The following is an 18,305-nucleotide window of genomic DNA, read 5'->3' as shown; positions in this document are numbered from 1 at the left end:
TTTAAAACAGCAGAAATTCATTTCCTCACAGTTCTGGAGTCCAGAGGTTTGAAATGAAGGTATTGGCAGAACCATGCTACCTTCTAAGGCTCTAAGGAAGAATTCTTCCTGCCGTCTTCCAGCTTCTGGTGGTTGCTGACATCCCTTGGCTAGTGGCCACATTGCTGCAGTCTCTACCTGTCTTCACACTGCCTCTGTGTGTGTGTGTGTGTGTGTGAGAGAGAGAGAGAGAGAGAGAGAGAGAGAGATCTCCCTCTGCTGTCTCCTTATAAGGATATTTGTGATTACAGTTAGGGCCTACCCAGATAATCCATCTCAAAATCTTTAACTCATATCCACAGAGACTTCTTTTCCCTGTAAATTAATATTCACATGTTCCAGGGATTAGGATGTACATATCTTTTGGAGGTGGTGTTTTTCATCCTGCCACAGGCCTCATTGCTCATTTTCAAGGGTCAAGATAGGGTCAGCCTATCTCCATAGGCCCTTAGGACCTCACTAAGAAGTCTGTGTGTGCCACTTAACCTGTATTTTAAGTCAGCCCACCCCAAAGACACTCTTCAAATTTGGTAACAATTTGTCCAGCTATTTTCCAGTGTTGTAATATAAAAAGAAGTATAAATAGGAAAGAGGGACAAGAAAAAAATAGTTTTTAAAAGTCACTAATAAAATGGCCTTTATGTTTTTAAACCCTGGGCATGTGCTTAATTCATGACTACAATGATCTGTTTTGAAAGGGGTTGGTAAATCTGTGGCCTTCCACTGACAACGCTAGGAAGAAGAATCCAGTTTAATTTGAAGAAAGAAGCAGCAATTCAGACCCAGAACCAAGAAACGTTAACCTAAATATCCTTAGTTCAAAAATCCAAAGACACCAGGAATAGGCAGAACAGCTGCTTCTAAAAGAGCCTAGTGCCGATATTTCCCACTTGGAGAAAAGAGGGGTTCCTAGAGCAGCCACACACAGACACAGGTGCACTGGAAGTCTGGCGGAGGGCAACCTTGGTTTGTGGTCCCTGAGTAATTTTTTAACAAGTTCATTTTTCTGGGTCTCAGTTGTCATAAAAAGCAACTTCCAAGCAACATAATAACATCAATACATTTTCTGGAACCAGAACCTTCGATATGTTTTTCTGGTGCCCATCTGTCTGATATTCCTTCAGGGCTATACAAGTATTATACCTGAAAAGGCAAATAAGAAAAAAATCCATTCTCATCCACTCCCATTTCATTTTTCTCTGTCCAATGCAACCTCCAATTGAAATGGATTCTTCTGGAGGCGGGGCGGGGGGGGTGAGAAAAGCAAGCATGGACGAGTAGAGTATCTTAGTGCGTTTAATTCTGCTGTTAGTAACCACTACGGAGAGCAAAACAGTTTTTCTAAGGAGATAGTACATTCTCAATGAGAGAAAGCCCCTCCAGTTCTCAGAACTAAACCTAAGTGTTTTTGCATATCTCATTCTATAAAAGAAGTGGTTTGTTTTCTAATGCACTATAGCTACTTTGGTATCCTGAAACCAGGGTGGGTCCAGCTTCTCTAAAATGGATGAAAAAATGTTAAATCAAGCCACATGGCAGGGACCGGAGGGGGAAACGATCTTGTGCAATACACTGAGTTTAAATTCTGCTTTTGCTGTTAATGAAAGCAAGAAGGGGAAGAGGTAAAGAAAGAGCAAAGGCAAGAGGAAACAGTTTCCCAGAGTGCTGAGTTCTTCAAATTTTCGATTCCTTGTGACCCTGTGGGTTTTGACTTCATTCCCTACATTTTAGGTCAAGTGGAAATGGAATGAGAAGTCCGTGGGACTCACGGATATGAACCAGGAAGCATGACTTGCTGGAAAATGAGGCTAGGATGAAAGGATAAGATGCCTTTAGTTATGAAATTACACAGTGGGCAAGAGCGATTCGCCATTCAGCTGCCTCGGCCTCAGTACGGCCGTGCTGGAGTCCTGAGATCCTGGCCTGTGACTTTCCACTCTCCACTGTACACACAACTGAGCCCCAGGACACACCCGAAGAAAAGGCAGCGAACAGAGCTGTTCCAAAGCAGACCTTAGTTTTCCTTCCTGCTGCCGACCCAGACGCTCAGAAAAAGAACTCGGCGCTGTTCGCTGTGAGACACCATGGACAGCTCTTCAGGCGCTGCCCAGCCAGCTCCGCGCGCGGACTGTCCCGAGGCCTCCCCCGAGCCCGTGAGGCCGGTGTGGGGGCGGCCGGGGCTGGTCCTGACACCCTTCCTGGGCACGTGTCAATACCCGGCCCCCAAAGCTTTTCCCCAGAGCCCCTCCCCGGCGCCCACGGGGAGGGTTGGTAAGCTCTGAAGAGCCCACGCGAGGGGGGCCGGGGAGGCCGCGTCCTCCCTCTCCCGGCATCCTCAGCGCCGGGACCTGCAGCTGCAGCCTGGGGAACACGCCACCCGAGGCGAAGGTCGCTGCGCGAGGAGGCGGCTGGCAGCTCCCGGCTACCGGGCCTGCAGGGCGCCCCGGAGTGGGCGGGCCCTCCCCCCGACGCCCCGCCCCTTCCCCGCGAGGGGCGGGCCTTCCGTCACCGGCCGCGGCGCAATGCGGAAGAGATGGGCCTGCTGGAGCGGAAGTGACGCTTCGGGCGGCTGTGGCGGCGGCGGCGGCGGCGGCTGCGGAAGAAGGAGGAGGAGGAGCCGGAGGAAGAGGTGAGCCAGCCGGCGGGGGGGGGCGGGGAGCGGCGGCGGCCAGACCCACCACCGGCTGCGGGGCGCGCTGGCCGGCGCTTCCTGAAGCAGCCTCCGCCCCCACAGCCTGGGCGGGAGCGGTGAGCGGCGACGGCGGGCAGCCGGGTACGGGAGGGCAGGCGGGGAGGCTGGGAGACCACCGGGTGTGCCGGGCGCCGCGGCGGGCAGGGAGCTGAGGTGACAGCGGCTGTCAGGCTGTCCGCGGGAAAGGCACCGAGTAGCTTCGGGCGCCGGGTCGTCTCTTCTGGCGTATGATGGAGGGGTCGCGCTGCTCCGCGCTTCCGTCCCCCTGGGAGGGAAGGAGCCGTTTTCCGGGCCGTCTGCCGCCTGGGACCCCCGAGGAGCCCCGATCCGGTCGGTGCCCCGACCCGTGACTCCTCCCGGGTGGCCATTCATCTTTACTGGCTGCCGCCTGCGGACACCTCAGCCGGCGGTGTCCTGGGGCTGTGCTGGAGGCGGCGGTAACCTGTGCCGCTTCCTCGTCCTTCACCGCCGCCCCCGGGAGAGCCTGTTGTGCTGGATAATCCTCTCCTTTCTCTCGCCCCCTAAGGAGCTTTGACTCGGCCTTGTTAACCTTCCTTCCCACCTACCTCTCCTTGCCCGCTAGAGGGTCGGCTTGAAGTTTCCGAATCCTTTCTCTTTCAACGTCGTGACAAATTCTGAAGCAGGAAGCTGATAAACAACTCTGAGCAAAACACGCTCAAAATTTTTCCTTTTGGCAAACATAAAGGGGAAACTCATCTTAACCAAACCGTTCGTGGACTTGGAGTGATAAAACCCTGTCTTGCCTTGCTGTGAGACTTGGTAGGCTTTTCCTCTTGCTTTTCGGTAATATTAAGTGACGACTTATCTTTTGGAATGAACCATTCTCTCCCCGAGCTCCTTGTTTTTTTTTTCTTCTTTTTTTTCACCCCACCCCCCATCAAAACCTGGTAGGGAGGGACTTCTGGATGTCTTGCAGTCCTTGCTGCAGAAAGAAACATTGGCTTCATTGGCTTCGCTTTGCTTGGTTTTCACAGGGCTGCCTCCGAAGAAAGGAGAATGGCGTTCAGCAAAGGATTTCGGATCTATCACAAATTGGATCCTCCACCTTTCAGCCTCATAGTGGAAACTAGGCATAAGGAAGAATGTCTCATGTTCGAGTCTGGGGCTGTAGCCGTGCTCTGTAAGTCATCTCTCACAGCCCAGCTGATCAGGGTCTGTTTTGCTTGAAATAATTACATTCAACCATTTTTAAAGGAAGACCCTGATAACCCCCTCATTGTATTTCGCCTCACACGTCATGCTTTTGTTTTCTTTTAACTAGACCTTATTTTCTTTTAAACTTTTCTTCCTCCGCTGCAGGTTTTTGTTGGGGGCAGGGAGATTTGCAGGTTTTGGTACAGATTTTTGCTTTCTTGGGTTCTTCTGCTGTTTCTAAAAGTAAGTCTTTCTTTCCAAAAAATATGGTTGCAGTGTAGAGCATATCACATAAACCTGTAAAATGGCTTGCTTGACCTTTTTGCTGTAATAAACAGAATTTCTTATAGGTCAGTTATAGTAATGGATTACAAGAGTATTTAATCTAATATTATTGGAGTATCTTATGGTGAGGCTCTTATATTTTCATTAAGAAAATTGTAAATCTTTAAAATTTCACGTAAGGTAGGTGATTGGTTTCATATTGTTTAAGAAATTATTTTGATAGTTTATTTTAAAGACAAGGACTACTGCAGCCCAAGAAAAATAATAGATTAGTAAGGTTTGGGTTATTTTGTGGGCAGATGGATGAAATTAAAAATAAAAAGATTGATTTGAATATTATATTTCTTAACATAAGATTTTGGCAGATAACTTCAGTTTGGGATTATTTCAAATGTCATTGTGTTGTTAGAGGCTTTCTAGTGATAACTACTTGCTCTACATTATGTTTTTGCCATGTAGGATCGGTTTAGTTATTGGTCATATTTTTAAAAATTAAAAATACCATTTGAAAGGCATTCTTACAACCGTAAGCCCCTAAATGTTTTAATCTGTTAAACTTTCTCCTGATTCAGTAGTGAAGAGCAGAAGACCCTAATCTCTGCACACAGAATATTAACATACAGGATATTAATATCGGTTAAACCTGATCTTAATACTCTAAAACAGTAAAATTTTATCCTGATTGGGGAAAAAGATAGTGATGTAATGAAAAGTCTTAAGCAAAGAACAGTGTATAAGCAATACCTGCTTTTTGGTACGTATAATAATGTGGTTTGAGTGAGCAGGAAGAGGCTATGTGTGTTCTGAGAAACAAGAATTTCGTAATTTGGGTTATATTCAGTCAGACTTAATTCATTTACATTGTTGTTTATACTTAAATTAACCAAAATATCACTTGCTACAATATTAATTTGCAAAACATATTTCTTCATACTACAATATCATTTTTATTTATCTAGATAGATGAATTCTACCTAGACAAAACAATCTGTGGGAAAAAGCTTTGTTTTAGTATGGGAAATATTTTTCAGCTGATTGTGTTTTTTGGTGACGTGATTTCCTAATTTGTCTGAATTCTAAATGTTTCTTTAATTGTGATTACTGGTAATTATCAGAAGTCAAAGCTTCAGCTACAAAGTATGCATTACCTATGGTTATTAGGGTTATTGCTATACTTTACTCCAAGGCCAGGAAGCCTAAGGAAGCCTAAAGCCCTCCAGCAGTCCTGTTTTATACCAAATAATGGTTTAAAAAAAACAAAAAACAAACAACTCCCCAAACTGTCCATTTTGGCATTAACATTCATTTTAAGAGAAAGAATATTAAAAACATTGTCTTAACTGTTTATTAACTCCCTTTACTTTCATTAGATTTAGACTATATAAGTAATTCTCAGGAGAAAACAACTTTGAATGTTGCCTCTCTCCATAAAGCTAGCCTAAATGGATATGTAACCTCTTGGGTATGTTGTTAGCTTTTCTGCTATAAACTTTAATATTTAAAATATTAATATCTAAGAGCTAGTAGACCTTTTTATAAATCATTTGACTCATAAAATTAATTTGACATTCAGGTCAGAATGATACCAAGGTGTGTATTGTGCTATAGAATGTTCATTTTCAAAACCTTCACGTTTTTTCAGTGCCTGTTGAATTCAGGGAACTGTGCTTAGAAAATACTGAGGTGTTCTGTTTACTTTCACCAATCTCAGCCCTTTGAATTTCAGTGCATCTTGCATGTTAATCTACCAGAAGAATCTTCTAAAATCATTTTTGATATTAAACCAAAGTATAATCCCATTTTTCAGCAAGATTAAGTTCAAACTCCTCAGCCTGTCAGTCAAGGCCGTCCATCATTTGGTCCTACCCACCCTGTTGATTCAGTGTTGATCTCCCTTAAGGGAGACTGGTGTTTCCTCAGCACTTTCCCAAAGTACCGTGCTTTTTCCAGCCCTCATCATGCCTCCCTCTTCCTCCAAGACTACTAGAATGCTTTTTTCTGCCTTTCCAGTGGAAGCCTGTCAGTTCCAGCTCGAGTCTTCTTCCTTCATGAGAATCTGCCCCACCCACCCCCTCCAGCTCACTCTTGTCTCTTCCTTCCCTTCATTTTGTGGAACTTAGTCTCTATCACAAGATGAATGCTTTTTATATGCTACTTTTGTTGATTTCTCCATGCTTGTAAGCAGGTATTTTTCTTGAACATGGTGAAAGTGACCCTAGCAGGTCTCAGTCCTCGTGTACCCAAAGTTTATGATTTCTGCAGGCTCCATTTGCCCGGCTTTAAAGCTTAAACAATTTAAACATCGTAGGCAATGCATATCGCTCAGGCTTGGCAATCACTGAATTTTCTTGGCTTAGGCCAGAAGTGCCGTGAGACACCCAACATGAAGTGTCATCTTCCCTGTTATTAGCATATATTAAAAAATAGGGTGCAAGTGAAAATAATTTCAGCTCATGGATTCCCTTAGGGCCCGAGTATCCACTAATCAGGCCAGCCTTAGAATTCTGTTAAATCAGTCATGATGCTGTGACTTAATCAATCAATGAACCAGTGGTTTTCAGCCCTGGGTCCACATTATATAATTACCTGGGGAGGTTTTTACAAATACTGTTAGCTGGGCTCCAGTCCCCTAGAGATTCTGATGTAATTAGATTGGGATGACCATTTCTGAGCATGGCTTATATAGACCTTTCTATGAGAGATTATGGCATAACATTTTTGGCTTGCAAATTTTATCCAAAATAACCATGTTTCCAGAATTTTAATGCTATTATTGTCGACTATGGGGTCATTAGTGAGTTTTCTTGAAATCCTCAGCCTGAACCAAGTACTGATGTTCCCATTGCACTTTCAGTCTAGTGCTCTCATAGAACGTGGAACTGTGTGCTGGTTTCTGTGTCCGGATGCTGCACTCCTTGAGGAAAAGGCCGAGGTCTCAGTAATCTTTGTATCCCTAGCACTTAGTTCAGTGTCTTACTCATATTGCAGAGTGAATGATTATTAAGTAAGTGGCATGGGGGAAGGACTAACCTAAACTATGTTACAGTGTTCTATGTTTGTAGTACAGTATTCTGTGTTTGAAAGTGTGTTAGGTACCTTTTCGTAAAAAATTTATTTTCTTTTAAAAAATTGCTCTTTTGACTAAACTGCTGATATAAAACACATATATTACACATTGTTTGGATTTGTTACCGAAAAATTCTATTGGAAATAACTATTAAGCACATCATTAAGGTTTTTCTGAAATGCCAATTAAAATGTGTGTGATGAATGTTGTTTATAACTTCTATAAGTACTATTAACAATTTGTTCTAAGATTACTTTTCTTTAGATGGAAAATAATTCTATTGATTTTTCGTTGCATTTATTTATTGCATTTATTCCCTAGCGGCCCAGGGGTTAAGACTCTGTGCTTCCACTGCAGGGGGCTCAGGTTTGATCCCTGGTTGGGGAACTAAGATCCTGCCTGCTTCAAGGCATGGCCAAAAATAAAAAAAATAATAATAAAAAAATAAAATTAAAATTAAGAAACCTCTGAAACGTTCTTAGATAATAGTTAACGTTTTTCAGTTGCGTGCCCATTTTTAGTGTTACTCACTTGTAAAAATTACAAATCATCCAGAAAAATGTTCAGTTGAGCTGAAAATTTGATGTCTATGGAGCAGTGACTCAGTGTAGCAAGTGTACTCTCTGTGACTGGTCCACTGTGTCTGAAGCAGCACAAGCAGCACATGTGATGGTCAGCAAGTTGTAACACTACATATTTCTTCTTGGAAACTAATTTATTAAGAGATAAAGGAAGACATCTATCAGTTTTAAAGGAAGACATCTATCAGTTTTGTGTCGAGTTCAGTTTTCCTCTTCTTTTTACAGTTAGGCACATGAAAAGACCGTCACAAGGGAAGGACAAGTAGCCACTCATACAGATATGTGCATTAAATTCACAAGCGATCTCATTTTTTTACAGCCCACCTCATGCTTTAGTAAAGGTAAATAATTTGCTTCATAATGTGTATCCTAAATAGAAGACAAAGTAAAGACAAGGTCAACACGTGGGAAATAAAGGATGATGCTAAAAACAGAAGTTAAGGATCACCCATTTAAAAGATGGGGATGTGAGGCATTGATGTAAATTCCTAACTCTTAAAATGAGAGCTTTTGTTCTTTTTGGCATCACATGCTGGTATGGTAGGAAGGATTAAAGGCTTTTATCTGTCTAGCGGTAAGATTATTTTCAGGCTTTAACTCTGGACCTAGTTTTACCCCAGTCATCCATCTAAGTTTCTTTGTTTACCTAATTTTTTTTCTCTTATCATGGAAACCCAGGCCATAAAACTGAAGGATGGTATTCTGGAGCTCTTTGTCACAGAACGTGGAGTGTCTTGCCTTTCCTATGCGACTGCACACTGTAAAGGAGTCATAATTGTCATTTACTGGAAGTTACTCTGCTGGTCACAACATTAAGCCAGAGGTTCCTAAACTTTCTTATTTCATGGCGTCCTTGGGGTCTCATTAAGTTTTTAACAGCACCCCAAGCCACCATTCTGTTCATTAAATAGTTAGGTCCAAGCAATAAATATTTATGTCCTAACAACTTTAGTAGCTGTTTGGAAAAAAATAAGGCAAAGAAGTTGAAAATCATTTACCTCCTTCATAAATAACCACAGTTCTTTATTTACGATGCCTGTTGAGCACCGAACAGCTCATCAAACCTTGGCGCCAGATGTAACAGCACCACCCTCATTGCCTGTTCCATATTAATTTTGGAGCAGTACTTGTTTTTTGTTTTAATCACAGCAACCACTGAAAAGCCAGCTTCACAAAGATGATGTCACGAAGGAATGTACTGCAATCAAATGTTAAGACTCTGAAGTACCCCCAGCTGATAGTTTTGCAGTGTGTAGCATGTGTTGAGTATCTCCATGTTTCCTTCCATTTAAAATATCCCTCGTCTCTCCTGGGAGCTTGCTGAAGTGTCCCAGAGCATCTCAGCATACAGTTTAGACTGTGGCATTAGAGGTGCTTTATTTCATATAATTCTGTGGGTTGTACTTTTATCCCCATTTCGCAGATGTGGAAACTGAGGCTTGGAGAGATGAAATAACTTCTCCAGTGCCATAGTCTTACCATTAGCTTTTTCGCTGTAATTACTATTTGTGCTGTTGTTAGGGTGGTGGTGGTTATCTGGGGAGTTGAGAAATGAAGAGCAAAAAGAAAGGAATGCCAGTAGGCTTTAAAGTTGAGTGAAATGGGCAGCATTTTCTAATGAGGGAAGTGTTAAGCTGGCTCTGTTTTTGCCTACAAACTATTAATATCTAAAGAGAGAAACATGGTTTGATTTAGCATTAGGTCATTAAAAACATAAAGTCTTTTTGCCGGGCAAAGTTAAATGTCAGGTTTTAGACTTTTGGATGAGAAGTGTAGTAGGTGGTAATGACAAGCAGTGTGCATAGTTTTTTGTTTTTGTTTTTTTTTTAATTGCCAGATGCTACCAGTCAGCATGCTTGCCCTTTAGATAAGCTGCAGTATCTTATCTCTTTTTTAAAAAAAAATTTCAAGTCGAGGGAAGAAGTGACTTTTTTATGGTTGACTTTTTCTGCACAGAAAAATGACATGTTTAGACTTGTTATATATCACTTTATGTTAGGGTCACAAAAATTCATTTTCTTTTTGTAAATAATTTTTTGAAATGTTCATATTTAATAGAAAAGAAAGTAAATAGCAACTTAAATGTCAACACTTAAAACACAAAAAAATCAACCTTGGTCCTCTACCCTGGGCAGCAGGGTTAGCCTGCTAACGTAGGGCCAGTAGTAGTTCCTAAATGCTTTCATTTCTTTACCACTGAAGTTTGCTGTGAGGAAATAAAAGTTGAGGGCAAAATTTCTGTCTCACTGAACAGTAAAACCTTGTTATGTGACTTCTTTTTTTTTTTTTTTTTAATATTTATTTATTTGGTTGCGCTGGGTCTTAGTTGCGGCACGTAGGCTCCTTTGTTGTGGCATTCAAACTCTCAGTTGCGGGATGCATGTGGGATCTAGTTCCCTGACCAGGGATGCGACCTGGGCCCCCTCCATTGGGAGCTCAGAGTCTTAACTACTGTACCACCAGGGAAGCCCCTTGACTTATTATATGATTCAGGTCTCTCAGATGTTCTAAATTGTCCTTAAAATATAACTAGGCCAGGAATGTAACAGGATATGTGCTTCTGAGCATGATGGTGTAAGAGGATCTGTATTTGCCCTCCCACCTTAAATAACAATAACAACAACAACAAAATGAACAACAACAAAGAAAGTGAAACAATTTTCAGCCCCTGAACAATAGGCAGCACAAGACACCGATCCCTGAGAGAAGGGAAACAGATGAGGTGAGCCACGCGATCGCTGCCTTGAGAGCTTCCAGGCTACAGCAGCAGCAGGATGAACCCAGACAAAGCCTGGCAGTCTCCCTGAGTGGAGGAGACAGAGTAGGGGCTTTGGGGAAACCTGGGCATCTAGAATTCTCAGGACTGAGTACCAGAAAAGGGATAACTGCACAGAGCTCTTGAGACATCAGCTGCGTTCTGATTGGTGCCAGTGTATGAGGAAGCCACCAAGGCAGGAAAGAACCACTAAAGAGGAACAGGCAGAAAAATTCCTGGAGCCCACCCAGGGCTGGGAATAGTTCATGCTCCCAACAGCCAGAATGGAGAAAGCTGGTAATACTCGGGGGAATGGGTTGAACACTCGGAGAAGGGTATAGGAGAAGGGTATATTGCTTCAGTGGTGGGGCTGAGTAGCTCTAGACCACATGCTGCTCTGGTCCTGCCTGACAGAGTTTCAAAGCAAGACCCAAAGGGATCAAACTGTTTCCAAATAATTTCCAAATAACTCAACTGTATCCCAGAACAAAGTTTAAGACTGTTTATAGGAATACAAACTGTATATACATATATCCAGCATTCAGCCCTCTCAATTTCATGATGTCTGGCATTCAATTAAAAATTACCGTGCATAAAAAGAAGCAGGAAAATATACCCCGTAACGAGGAGAAAAGTCAATCTGTAGAAACAGACGCTCAAATTAATAAGAACATTAAAGTAGCTATTATAAATATACTCCATATGTTCAGGAACACAGGAAAGGGTGAGCATGTTAAGGAAAGATATGAAAAATGGGAAAAAATCAAAATCAGACTTCCAGAATTGAAAACAACAATGTCTGAAATGAAAAAAATACACTGATGGGGATTAATAGACTAGACTCTTCAGGGTGAATGAGTGGCGAATTTGAAGACAAAAAGAATAGAAACAACCCAAAATGAAACGCAGAAAAAAAGACCAAAGTAGATAAACAGAGCATCAAAGGACTGTGGGACAACTTCATATGGCCCCATATGTATGTATTGTTGGAATCCTAGAAGGGAGGGGGCAGAGCAGGAAAATATTTGAAGAAATAATGGCTGACAATTTTGCAGAGTTGATGAAAACTAAATCCACAGATCCAAGAAGCTAAATGAACCCCAAGCAGAAGAACCATGAAGAGAAGGAACTACACCCAAATACGTGATCAAATTGCTTAAAACCAGTAGAGAAAAATCCTAAAAACAGCCGGGGGGGGGGGGTGGGGGGGTGGGGTGGGGGGAAAGAGACGTAAGTGTAAAAGAAGACAGATATGAATCATGATAGACTTTTCTTCAGAAACAATCCAAGCCAGACGAGAAAGAGCTAGATCTTTAATGTACTGAAATGGAAAACAAACAAACCAAAACTGTCCCTCTAGAATTCTGTACCCAGTCACAAACAAAGATGATATAAAGTCTTTATCAGACATTCAAAAGCTAAAAAAATGAGCCAGTTATGTGAGTAGCAATTTAAATAGTATTTCTTTTCTTTGTACCTAGTGCCAGTACATTCAGAAATTTTGAAGTTGTAAAGTCTGAAAAAGTGACATTTTGTTACTTAGTTATGTTTAAGCTTGAAAGAGATAGAGTGAAGTGGACTAGTGCAGTTGGGGTTAGTCTTGTAAGTAGAGTGCCATAAGGAGGTATATCTTTAAAAACTGCCTGTGGGGGACTTCCTCAGTAGTGCAGTGGTTAAGAGTCCACCTGCAAATGCAGGGGATGTGGGTTCGAGCCCTGCCCCAGGAAGATCCCACCAAAAAAAAACAAAAACAAAAAACTGTGTGTGGAAATTTTACTGGTAACAGTTTAAATTTGCTTGAGTTTTTCAGTGGTTGTTAATAAGAATTTGTGTTTTATCTTTTTCCATTAAAATAGATTTTGCAAGTGTAAGCCATTTTTATTCCTCTGTAATGTTATGCAGTATAAGCAATGCATTCACACTGGAGTGAATTTCATAGCTACTGAACTAATCAAATTACTGAGAGTACATTTGGCATTTGGAGAGATGCATTAACTCTTCTTGGTCAGCTGGACACCTCTGTAATTACTCCCTCAGTTCAGGCTGAAAGAATTTATGGGCTCTTTACACTCCTGGATGATTTTGAGATAGCTAAGTCACTTAAAAGAAAAAAGAAAAAACAAAATACTTCTTATTAAATTATTGGCTAAAACATTCCAACATATTGAATGTTATTAAAGTACTCTCTTCTTCCATTTTATTATAGTCTTCTTACATAACTTTATAACATGTGTTTGCTTATATAAACTAGGTCTTAGCAATAAATATGTATTATGGGTTATGTTTCATTTTGTTCACTAATGGACCATCAGATTGCTGTGGTCTGTTGAGTACCTTACTGAAACATAGTTAAAGTCTTCTAATATCCTGTGGACCATGTTCGCAGTATAGGCAGGATGAATCTTATTTATTTATTTTTTTAATTAAAAAATATTTTTTGAATTTATTTGGCAGCTCTGGATCTTAGTTGTGGCATATGGGATCTTCTTTTCGGCACGTGGATCTTTTAGTTGCGGCATGCATGTGGGATCTAGTTCCCTGACCAGGGATTGAACCTGGGCCTCCTGCATTAGGAGCCCAGAGTCTTAACTGCTGGACTACCAGGGAAGTCCTGAATCTTATTATTAAGTAAATTCCTAGCTGGTTATACATTAGTGCTCGTCAGTGGTCTGTCTTGGTCAACAATGGGGATATGACTTTGGCCTATCTTGTCAATTTCATCATTCACTTGGAGAATGGGGTAGAAAGGTCATTATCAGATTCGTAGCTGTTGCAAAGCTGTGTGGGGTTGATACAGAGCTGGGTAGAATAATTACTTATTTTGGATGGCACAGTTGAGATCCAGTTTTTTTCAAACTGAGAAAATGGGTTAGAACCTACAAAGTGAAAATGCATTCCCCCTTGTTTGAGTTTTGTGTCCATTCCTACTACTGTGTCCTGCCAACTACTGTGGCTACAGGGATGTCAGGTGCTACTTGGGTCGGGCAGGTGGTGCTTGGCAAAAGAAGGTAGAAATGTCTGTGACTGAGTTCCCATGATACCCCTACCTGTATGTACCATGGCTACATAGTGAGGAAGGAAGGGTTGGCATAGGTGCTGGGTTGATGGTCACCTTGACCATGGTATTCCTTCAAACCTGCTCTTCCTTCGCTCTCCAGTGTTCCTAAATACACAGTTTAGATCTTATTCTCCTGTTTAATACCCTTCAGTGGTTGGTCACTGAAGTTAAAATCCAAACTCTTTAAAATGACCTGCAATAAAATCGAGTCCCTGCCTCCCTCTTCAGTCTTACACTGTATTCATGACTTATTACAGAGTGAACCTATTCATGTTACCACTACCAGGTTGAGAATAGGACATTCATTATTGCTGGCTCTCCAGAAGATTCTCTCGCGTTCCTTTCCAATTATTCTCTCCATCATGATCTGCAAAGATAATCACTGTCCTGACTACTTGCATCATAGATGAGTTGTATCTGGTTTTCAGCTTAACGTAAATGAAATCGTTCAGTATGTATTCTCTCGTACCCAGCTTCTTTCATTCAGTGTTGAATGTGGGAGCTCATGCATGCTGTAGCGCATAGCAGCAGTGTAGCCGTTTTTGTTGCCGTGTAGTATTCCATTGTATGAATATTCCAGTATTCTGTTGACATTTGCTTTATTTCCAGTTTTTCCTATTATAAATGACTCTAGTATGGACATCCTTTTACATGTCTTTTGGTGCACATACATACACATATTTCTGTTGGATATTTTCTTAGGAATGGAATTTCTGCTAGCAGAGTAGGTAGATGTTGCCTGGAACACTTTTACCTCTGCTCTTAATTTGGCTAACTTCCTGTTCACAGGTTTCAACTTAAAGGTCACTTCCAAAGGCAGGCAGGCAGGCCTATTGTAACCACCGCCTTCCCCAACGAACAATCTTAAATTAGGTCTTCCTTTTGCAGTCTGTTGGAATGCCATCATTGTACTTAGTATAATTTATAATTTTGCTGTTGTATGATTATGTAACGCCTGTCTTCCCAGCGGAAGATATTGGGGCACTGACTTGTTTATTCTTCGAACTTTGCCAGTCTCCTGGTATATGGTAGGCATTCAGTAAATACTTGTTGCACAAATGAGTGAAACATGGTTATTTTTATTTTGAAATGTTGCCAAGATTGGGATGTGTAATTTACATAGAACACTAAGTTGGATATTTGAGTATCTTTCAGCTGGAATTTTAGTTATTTAATAATACAAAGAAAACGTTTTTCCTTTAAAATCATTTTCTCTTTATGTGTGATGAAATGGAAAGAGGCTTTAGCGCCAGCTGGTTATATGATCTTGGATGAATCACTTAACCTCTAGTCTTGTTCTTCTGCACATGAGTAGCTTGGACTGCATGGTCTCGAGGATCCTCTGACTAGAGGCTCTCTGCTTCTACACTAGAGTAGTACCTGCATGCAAATAAGCCAACCACAAACTGTGGTGCATGCAACCACAGGCAAATTGTGTTTCCAGGAAGGTTGTGCTAATTTGTAATGTTGTTTTCATATTCTTACTGGCTTTCTTCAGCTCGGTCTTCTGTATCAGCTAAGGAAAGATAGTCGGTTCCCACCTGGAAGGTTTGAGCCACAGCAAAATGTTGACATTGGATGGCAGGACCTTCACTGGATATTTAGTTTGAAATATTGTTAATTCATCAGAAGTTAGAGAAAGCGACATTTAAATTTAATCTTCAAAATACCATTTAAGTTTTTAAAGAGATGACTTTTTAATTATCTGATGATCTTAGATAAGTGAATTTTATCTGTTTGCATTCAGATGGTGGCATTAGCAATGCACGTGTAACCACTGTGTCACAATTATCCTATGCTTAATAAGCCTCTATTTTAGAGTCACAACTCATGAAAATCAAGAAATAGGTATATAATTATGTTTTCATCTGAATTTCTATAGCCGGATCGTATGTTTCTTATCTTATTTGCCTGAAAATCTCATTTGAGACGGAAGAGTATCATCAGCAATGCTGAGTAATGCTAGCTACGTCATATGACACAAGCCCGTCCAGCAAAAATAGGTGTTGAATAATGTGACGGAGAACAATTGGTGTGTTAAATTTGAGTGTTTTCTGTAGTCTATAAATAGATCATCTCTATAGCTTCTATTTTCATTACTTTCTGGTAGCTTAACTAGGAAATGGAGGTTGGGCTTGCCTTCAGTCATGAATTTGTTCAGTCAAAAAATTTTGAAACATGCACAGAGCTAAAATAATGAATATGTTATCTCTATTAAGTTGTAGGATATCAGTAGCTCATGGCTTTATGCAGTTTTAAATACTTCCTTTTGTTTATTTACTTATTTAGTTAGTTTTTAGTTATTTGGCTGTGCCGGCTCTTAGTTGTGGCATGCAGGATCTAGTTCCCTGACCAGAGATGGGCCCCCTGAATTGGGAGTACAGAGTATTTTTTTTTTAAGATTTATTTATTATTTTATTTATTTATTTTAAAGTTTTTTTGGGCTGCATTGGGTCTTTGTTGCTGCGCGTGGGCTTTCTCTAATGGCGGTGAGCAGGGGCTACTGTTCATTGCGGTGTGTGGGCTCTAGGCACACGAGCTTCAGTAGTTGTGGCACATGGGCTCCAGTAGTTGTGGCACATGGGCTCAGTAGTTGTAGTTCACGGGCTCTAGAACGCAGGCTCAGTAGTTGTGGCTTAGTTGCTCCACAGCATGTGGGATCTTCCCGGACCAGGGCTCGAACCTGTGTGCCCTGCATTGGCAGACGGATTCTTAACCACTGGGGAACGCAGAGTCTTAACCACTGGACCACCGGGTAAGTCCCTTAAATACTTCTTAACTACTTCTGGGATCATAGATAAAGGCAAGCTTGTGATTCTGGAACTATAACTTTGACAGAGGAGGATATTAAAGCTAATTTGTTTTGGATGACTGTAAGGAAAACATTTATGACAGAGCAATAACAATATTTACCCTTCCTGCGATCTCCATTCTGTAATTGCTGAGTCGCCTTCTTTCCCAATTTGTTATATATTTATAATTTGATGAATAGATGATAACCTTGGGAACAGCAGACCATGGGGCCATTCTCAAGGTTGTAGAACTTATTGCCCTCTTTCAAGTTTATGAAAGTCCTAGTGCCTATTGAACTTTTGATTAATTGGAGGAAAATACCTCTTGGATCACTTAGAATCCCAATAGCCTGTCCTCTCCCACTGACTGGCCAGGGTTATCTTGTCTTCTCTCCTCTCTGAATTTATCCAGAATACCAAAGATTGTTGTCAGAATAAATTTTATCTGGGGAAGTATCAAACATACTTCAGAGAAGAGAGAACAGTGTCATTGATTCCCATGTATCTGCCAGCCAACCTCAGAGATTATCACAGGCACTTGTGTTTATCTGTTGAGTTGGCCAGAAAGCTCATTCGTGTTTTTCTGTAACATCTTATGGAAAAACCCAAATGAACTTTTTGACGAACCCAATATATCCCTTATCCACTATCTCCCCCCTCCGCCATCCTCGTTTATTTTGAAATAAACCCTGGACATCATTTAATTTCATCCATATATATTTTCATGAGAATAAATATTTATGGTGCATATTTTATTTTGCTTTAAATTCTTTTCTGTGACCTGATTCATATTCATATATTCACTAGAGTAGAATCAGAGGGCCTTTGGATGATCAGTTCTAAAGATATGAGGGTATGTTTACAAATATAGCTATAATTATATATTTATGCTTAAAATAGCTCTGTGTTCTCAGGAAATGCACATTTGCACTAGACTGAAGACTAAGATTTAAAGCATAAATGAAAGGTAGTGTTGAATGTGACATGGGAAGAAAAGTTTTTCCTTTTTAAATAAGGAAAATAAGGAGGGAGTTAGGTACTGTTGATGCCTGAGGTGTCACAGCAGTTAACTTCAGAAGCCAGGCTCTTCTGTGCTTAACACGTGAGCTGAAGAGGTGTGGCCCGCTTTGCCTCAGCCGAACTGCTCAAGATCTTGATGGGCTCAGAGTGACTCCTAAAACAATGGGTTTCTTGGCCATTCCTACATACTGGTGGTTAGAAATCAGTCACTTATAAAAAGAAAGGTTTATTTGTCCTAGCACTTTGTTTAATAACAACATGAAAAGGAGGGGGAAAATAACACCTCTCTTACAGAAAGCAAAAAAAACTCCTCTTAGGAAAGCAGTCTGTTTCCCTCATGGAAAGCACAGATGGCACTAGCAAGAGAGTGAGTGGCCTGAACTTCGTATCACCAGATTTCCTGAACTTTCATTTCTGCTCATTCTTTCACTTTGTTTCCTCTGAGCTCTCAACACCCTCTGCCACTTTATACACGTCACCAGCTTAAACCCTGGGTAGCAGTCATCTAACAATGCCCAGCTTTCCCACCCTCACCTTCACGCCCCACCAGAGACATCACATTTGAAAATTTCCCGACATCACTATGAGGAATTGTTAAACTTCAATAGTGAAGGCATTCAAATACTATATCAATGGGAGGATAAAATGTTTATCTTTTTATGTATTATTTTTTAAAAGTTTTTTTATTTAAAAAAATTATTATTTTTTTTGGCCATGCTGCATGGCTTGTGGGATCCTAGTTCCCGGACCAGAGATTGAATCCTAGCCCTTGGCAGTGAAAGCACTGAGTCCTAACCGCTGGACTGCCAGGGAATTCCCTTTGTGTATTATTTTAAAACCAGCAAAACGTTCCCTTTTGTG

The 18,305-nt window shown here is 41.1% G+C and overlaps 1 protein-coding gene across 7 annotated transcripts in view; it reads left to right on the top strand.

The window, feature by feature from the left end:
• The first annotated feature begins 2,561 nt into the window (after nucleotides 1–2,561).
• Nucleotides 2,562–18,305, top strand: part of SYNJ1 (synaptojanin 1) — an 83,618-nt gene continuing 67,874 nt past the window's right edge. For 3 of the 7 annotated variants that reach the window (XM_057696950.1, XM_057696946.1, XM_057696944.1), the window contains exons 1-2: nucleotides 2,562–2,668; nucleotides 3,727–3,872. In XM_057696950.1, coding sequence (XP_057552933.1) covers nucleotides 2,562–2,668; nucleotides 3,727–3,872 — 253 coding nt within the window. The other 4 variants (XM_057696948.1, XM_057696947.1, XM_057696949.1 and 1 more) reach the window with 4 other exon arrangements.

Source organism: Hippopotamus amphibius, chromosome 10 (assembly GCF_030028045.1).
Source record: "Hippopotamus amphibius kiboko isolate mHipAmp2 chromosome 10, mHipAmp2.hap2, whole genome shotgun sequence".
NCBI classification, from domain to species: domain Eukaryota; kingdom Metazoa; phylum Chordata; class Mammalia; order Artiodactyla; family Hippopotamidae; genus Hippopotamus; species Hippopotamus amphibius.
The sequence above is the reverse complement of the archived record's forward strand: the minus strand, read 5'-3'. Positions and strand labels throughout refer to the sequence as shown.